The sequence below is a fragment of the Callorhinus ursinus genome, unplaced genomic scaffold (assembly GCF_003265705.2).
Source record: "Callorhinus ursinus isolate GAN/ISIS: 27379988/994484 unplaced genomic scaffold, GSC_fseal_2.0 scaffold66, whole genome shotgun sequence".
In the NCBI taxonomy this organism is placed as follows: domain Eukaryota; kingdom Metazoa; phylum Chordata; class Mammalia; order Carnivora; family Otariidae; genus Callorhinus; species Callorhinus ursinus.
The window spans coordinates 6375923-6381922 of record NW_027397128.1 but is presented as its reverse complement, the minus strand read 5'-3'; the positions used below and the strand labels follow the sequence as shown (position 1 = coordinate 6381922).

Here is a 6000-nt window from a genome sequence, read left to right as displayed (position 1 = left end):
GTGTGTGTGTGTGTGTGTGTGTGTGTGTGTGTGTGTGTGTGTGTGTGTGAGAGAGAGAGAGAGAGAGAGAGAGAGAGAGAGAGAGAGGGAGGGAGTCTAGCATTTCCCTGAAGCTCCCTGGGAGGATGGCCTTGATTCATCAGCCTCCTTTCCCTCCTGGGAGCCTACTTCCACTTCTATAAAGTGCATCGAAAACTCTATACAGGGTTGCAAGCTACTTCCTGAACTCTGGGCAGCAGATCGCCCTGTTTCTGGACCCGGGGTCCCCATGGGCTTTGTGAATCTCGGGTGACACTAGCAGCCTTCCCCTTCCCCCCATCACCCCAGACAGGAGATGATCATTCAGGATGTAGCGAGACAGTGTGTCATTCCTGCGGTCTTGTCCCCAAGGTATCTAGAGTCTCTTTCCAGGAATCATCTGAAGAGTGGAGTGTTAGGGTCACAAGCTTTTGGAAGACGAACACGTGCAAAAGATGCTGTTACTATACATACCATCCGCAGGAGAAGGCTGGCTAGCATAGGGCTCTCTCTGGGTGGGATGAGGGTTGGGGGGGGTGCTGCTGGCTTGACTGACCTCCCCTCTCTACCCTTTGGCTGATGCAATGGCTCAAAGCCTGGGAGGCTTCCACAGCGTTGGTGGGAAAAAACATCTTCTTTGGGAATAAACTCGCTTACCCCTCCCCCGACACGTACTGGATTTGGAACAGTGAGAAGGAAGACTGGCTCTCTTCTGCCAAGAGCTGGCCCCCCTCCCTCTGCCTTCCCATTGTATCCAGGGGCTCTAGTTGGCAATGGCAAGAGGCTCCCTTGCTCCCTTGTCATTAAAATGCAAAGAGAAGCAGGGCTGCTTGCTGGCGGGAGGCCAGGGAGGGCTGCCGGCCACCTAGTCCTCCTGCAGGCTTCATTTTAGACAGGTTGTCCATCAGTTTCCTTCTCTTGGGGTCTGGTGGATTCTAGAGGAGTCCTGGATTTTGTGGGCCCGGTGCTGGGGGGTTGCTCTGGGAGCTTTCAGTCGGGTGGGGGGAGGGGACTGGGATTCAGAATGCAGGGAGAGTTAGCCCAGGGCTCCCAAGCTCCTCAAAAGGCTGCGAGGCCAGTCAGCAGTCTGTTTGGCAGGCTGGGGCTGGCCTCATTTTTTAGCTTTAAGCAGAGCTGGGGAACCCTGATGCATAGTAAGGAGTAAACAACACCCCCCCCCCCTTTCAAAGGAGACAGCAGGCAGCCAGGACTGTGCTGTCCTGGGACTGGGCAGCAGTGTGGTCCCACCGGGGCTAAGCCAAGAAATCGGGCTGCAGGGTATTCAGAACAGCTACCAATGCCACCCCGGAGTCACACAAGAAGCTTCGGTGTAAGCCAGCCCTGGGCTGGGTGCTTGCACTGATTCTCCTTGAGAGCCTTCCCAGGGGCTGAGGAACACAGGCATATTTCTGCTTCTGGCACAGAGGGCCTTTCCAAACAGTAGCTAGACTAAGATTTATTTATTTACTTAATATTAACATTTTAAAAGATTTCATTTACCTCAGCAACATGGAAGACAATTGAGGGCACTGTTTAAAACGCTTAAAATCCAGAGATGGTCAGGGCAGGAAATATCCCAATATCACCTCCATTCCTGATGGGGAATGAAGGATTAGTGCCAGGCCTCCAACCTTGGCCAGGCTCTGCCATTAAGCTGAGACAACCTAGAGGAAAGACAGCCTCAGGCTCACCCCCATAGGGGAGGTGGGGGGGGCAGGCAGCCTTACCTGCTCACAACTAGGAAAGAGCTAGATTGTACTGAGGTTTGGCTCCTGATGAGTCATCAAGAAGGTCAGTTGGTTCTTTCTTCAGCAGGTGGCTTAGCACCTTTCTGGAGAAGAGAGAGCAGTAGTCTGGGGCTAGGGGGCTGGAGAGTAAGGGCTAACATCCAACAACGATTTCCTCCCTTGTGGTAACATGCTGTCCCCCCTTTGTTTTTTTCCAACAGCAAGAACCCTGAAATCCAGAGGAGTCATTAAAGAAACTCCTTCTGGCTGCAACCTGAAAGCATCTCCCAAGCCAGACAGGGGCAGAGATGATAAGTCCAACTTCAGTGGGCTTCTTCTTCAATAGGGGAGCAGCCAGAGAAGAAACTGGTATTGCTGGCCAGAGCTCGTTTCTTTTTCTTCCCTGGAGCTTTATTTTCTTGGGATTCTGTTGCTCCATGTTTCAATTCTGCGAGGCCAAGGGAGGAGGCAGCTGGGTTTGTCTTCTTTAACAGCACCTGCTCCACATCACAGATTTCTTTCAGGAGCTAGGAAGGGCAGAGACAGGTATGAAGCGATCTTGGGTCGGGGCAGAGGTTCTGCCCAGCCTTTGCCGCTACAAATGCTCAGCACGTTGTAGTATGAGGTATCCCCCAAGATTGGTCTCTTGAAAAAAAAAAAAAAAAAGACTCTGGCCTATGCCTGATTCCCACCTCCCAGCAAGCTGATTATACCTCTACCCCCTTTCCTCCCACCGCACTCTGTCACAGCTAATGCAGAGATGAATGTTAAGACAGTCAGAAATGCCAGTCTTTAGCCCACCTACCTTGCTGTTGGGAGTGGCACAGACAGGGTTAAAGAAGCTCAATCCTGGGGTAACTTCTGTGGGATCCTCCAGTTTGAAAGAGCCTTCGGAATCCTGGGTCCGTTCAACAGTGCCCAGGCCATCCTGAGAATCAGACAGGCATATGAGAAGTTCAGCTACGGAGGTTACAAAAATCAGCCTGCTCCCCTTTCACCAGTGAGGTACCAGCTCTGAGGCCCTCATCGGTCAGTCGACGCAAGTCTCAGGGAGACTCTGCTTGCGGTTTCTTGACGTTGCAATGCTTGAAGGCAGCCTCCGAAGGCAAAGGACCGGGTAGGGGAGCGGCTGAGGGGACATCACAAAGCAGCGTTTAAAACAAGGCCAAGCCGTGGTCATTTCTTTGATTCGTCTTTCGTCCTCTGTAATCTGCACTATCCTTTTTAGCATGTCTACAGGGTGTCGTCTGTATCAGTCTTCCTTTCGGAGAAGGGAACTCAAGGCCAAGAGTGAAAAGTTACTTAGGTAACAGGGCGACTGTGGTAGAACTTGGATTAGAATTATAGCCTGTTGTCATGGCAACAGAAGCGGACTGAGAGTCAGGAAGCCCGAGGTCTAATCTTAGCTGTCATGCCCAGCTGGGTAATATTCGGTGAGTCACTTAAGCCTATCTCTGGGTCTCACTTTCCTTCCCCGTATAATGGGGGCATGGGCCTAGATAAGTGGTTTGACAACTGACATCCTCAGAGGAAGCCCAGCATAGAAAAAACAAGTAGAGAGCAAGTTGCTCTGATCGACACAGGGTCGAACTGAGCCAGGCCATGGTCGTCTGTTCAAGAAGCACGTCCACGGAGCCACCGAAGGACTCCGGAACCTAAACTGGAAGAACCACGGGGACAGAGAATCCTTAGGGTCCCTGCTACTTCTACGATTCTCAGCCTGACCCCCAACTTGCCACGTTAGTCCTCTAATGACTACCTGCCTCGGAAGTCATTTTAATAGAAGACCCAGGGCAGAACTGCTCATGTGCAGATGTTCAAGAAACGCACAGTGGAGGATCATTATACTAAGCCTGCTAGAGTTGTTGTAGATCACAGAGAGAGCTAGAGGAACAAGCTTATGCCATGGGCACAGGGAGGTGTAAGGCAGTCTGTTTCCCTGAGTTTGCTCTTCCCGGGAGCAATATAAGGAGGGCAGCTACAATTAACTTGGCCCACAACGGTGACTATTTGAAAGACCAAGCTCCTGTGGGTCTTTTCCTAGAGCCACGGGGTAGTTGGTTCCCATGGAGAGGGTCTAAGCAACTGTCTCAAGATGTCAGAAGGATTAAGTTCCTTCCTGGAAGCTGCCACGTGGCCCTTAAGAGTTCCAGCTAAGCCTCTGGACTAGTTTGGTCCTGCATGTCTATGTGCCTGTAGTTGCCTGCTTCCCTGTTCTTTGTTCTGGCCTCAGAAACTGTACCCAAACTTCACAGCCAAGGCTGGGCATGGGGAGCTGCATATCTGGAAGTCTCCCGCGAAGGGCTGTGGGCTTCTGAAGGGGCTACGTCGACAAGGCTAGCAGAGAGCAAGAAGGAGCGAGAAGTGAAATGGCTCTGGTTGCAGAGGGCACGAGAAGGGTCGGGGGAGCTGTGCAGGAGACGCCAGGCTTTAGGGTGGCGGGAACTTGGGGGGAGGCCTGAAGGGATGGCGAGGGCCAACAGAGCTGGTCCTACCTTGTCTTGCTGGCGGTTCCTGCACTTTGTGGGGTCACAGCTGCAGTCCACGCCACAGTCCGACTTCTGTCTCCTGCACCCGCACTGCTTATTCCCACACCAGCCCTTGCAGGAACACTGCAAAACCAGGTTTGGAGAAACACATGTCACTGAAAGGCTTAGAAGACCAACGTAAAGTGCCTCCCCTTCATTTGCAAGCCTTTTTAGAAGACATGGAAAGCGGAAAATGGAAACGGAAAATTGGCCAAGCTTCTTTCTCCTCGGTCCCCTCTTCTTTAGGAAAACAGTGATCCGCAGAACCACAAGAAGTTGCCTAACCACACGTCATGCTAGACAAATCCATTTTCTTGTTTGGATTGTATACTTGAAAGACAGATTGGATGGATACCAGAATAATGCAGGGTAACTGGCAAAGCCTCTCACGATGATTTTTTTTGAAGATTTTATTTATTTATTTGAGAGAGAGTGAGCGAGAAAGAGAGCATGAGCAGGGGAAGAGCAGAGGGAGGAGCGGAGGCAGACCCCCCTGCTGAGCAGGAAGCCTGATGCGGGGCTCCATCCTGGGACTCCGGGATGATGACCTGAGCCAAAGGCAGACACTTAACCACTGAGCCAACCCTCAGGTGCCCTCACGATGATTTATGGTCAAAGCGACGGTAGTAGGGTTATAGGTGTGTATAAGGGCTGAGTATACTTGCTCGATATCTTTAGCTCTACCCAGGGGTACTTTCACCCAACTCACATTTCTGCACTTTGTTCAGTGTCAGCCTGGGCTACGTCCTCAGCAGTTTAATCATTTGACATTTTAATAAATCACTGAGGATATGAAATAAAATCATTTACATTTGTATAGCACTTTACAATTTCCAGAGTCCTTTCATATATATTAATACCAAATCTCATTTGATTCTCATAACCATTCTACAGGGTAGGCATGTTTATTGGCTGTTAACAATGGCACAAAACTGGAAGGATGATTAATAAGTAAGATAACAGAATCACAATTCAAAAATATTTTGACAGGCTGGAATTTTGGGCTGCAAGTCGAAGGAGAAGTTCTAACAAGGATGAACAGAAGTCTGGCATCTGGGTTCTCCCCACATCAGCCATATAAATATAATATGGGGGGGGGGCGAGCTGGCTTAAAAGTACTTGGTGCAAAAAGAGCCTAAGGATGTGGGGTGTCAGCAAGCTCCATGAGTCAACAGTGTGAGATGGCTGTCAACAAGCAGATCGATCAGTCAGGCAGAAATTGTCCAAGTTCATCCTTGATTGCGACATCCAGAAATGAGCATCACTTCCTAATATTGGTATGGCCATTGGGAGGTAGACGGACACAACACAACGCCCTTGTTTGGAAATCATGGGGAGCAACTGCTTCACTAGACTCTGGGTCAGTCAGACCCCATTTGATAGAACGTGCCATAATTAGGGCATCATAATTTTTTTCGGGTATATAAAAGCACAGACAACAATGACAAAATCCACTCATGTTCTCACTCTTCCCTTAATAACTAAAATACAGATATAACTGAAGCCTCCTACCTACCCTTTCCTGATCCCATTCACCTCCCTCTCTCCCCAGGACAAAGTCTCTTGAATTAGGTGTTTATTAGTCCCATGCAGGTCTTTTTTTTTTTTTTTAACCACATATGAGTTTCCGTTAAAAAATAGAAGGAATGATCTTACATGTTTTGAAACTTTATATAGGTGGTATCTTATTATATAGCACTGTTATAAGTGCTTTCCATGTATTAAAC

The 6000-nt window shown here is 49.5% G+C and overlaps 1 protein-coding gene across 3 annotated transcripts in view; it reads right to left on the bottom strand.

The window, feature by feature from the left end:
• Positions 1 to 1463: 1463 nt before the first annotated feature.
• KIF4A (kinesin family member 4A) overlaps positions 1464 to 6000 on the bottom strand; it is a 113288-nt gene continuing 108751 nt past the window's right edge. For all 3 annotated transcript variants that reach the window (XM_025894002.2, XM_073885896.1, XM_025894065.2), the window contains 3 exons: positions 4241 to 4357; positions 2551 to 2673; positions 1464 to 2272 (listed from right to left, as the gene is read on the bottom strand). In XM_025894002.2, the coding sequence (XP_025749787.1) occupies positions 2069 to 2272; positions 2551 to 2673; positions 4241 to 4357 (444 nt within the window). In that variant the 3' untranslated portion in view covers positions 1464 to 2068. The remainder of the gene's footprint in view (positions 2273 to 2550; positions 2674 to 4240; positions 4358 to 6000) is intronic.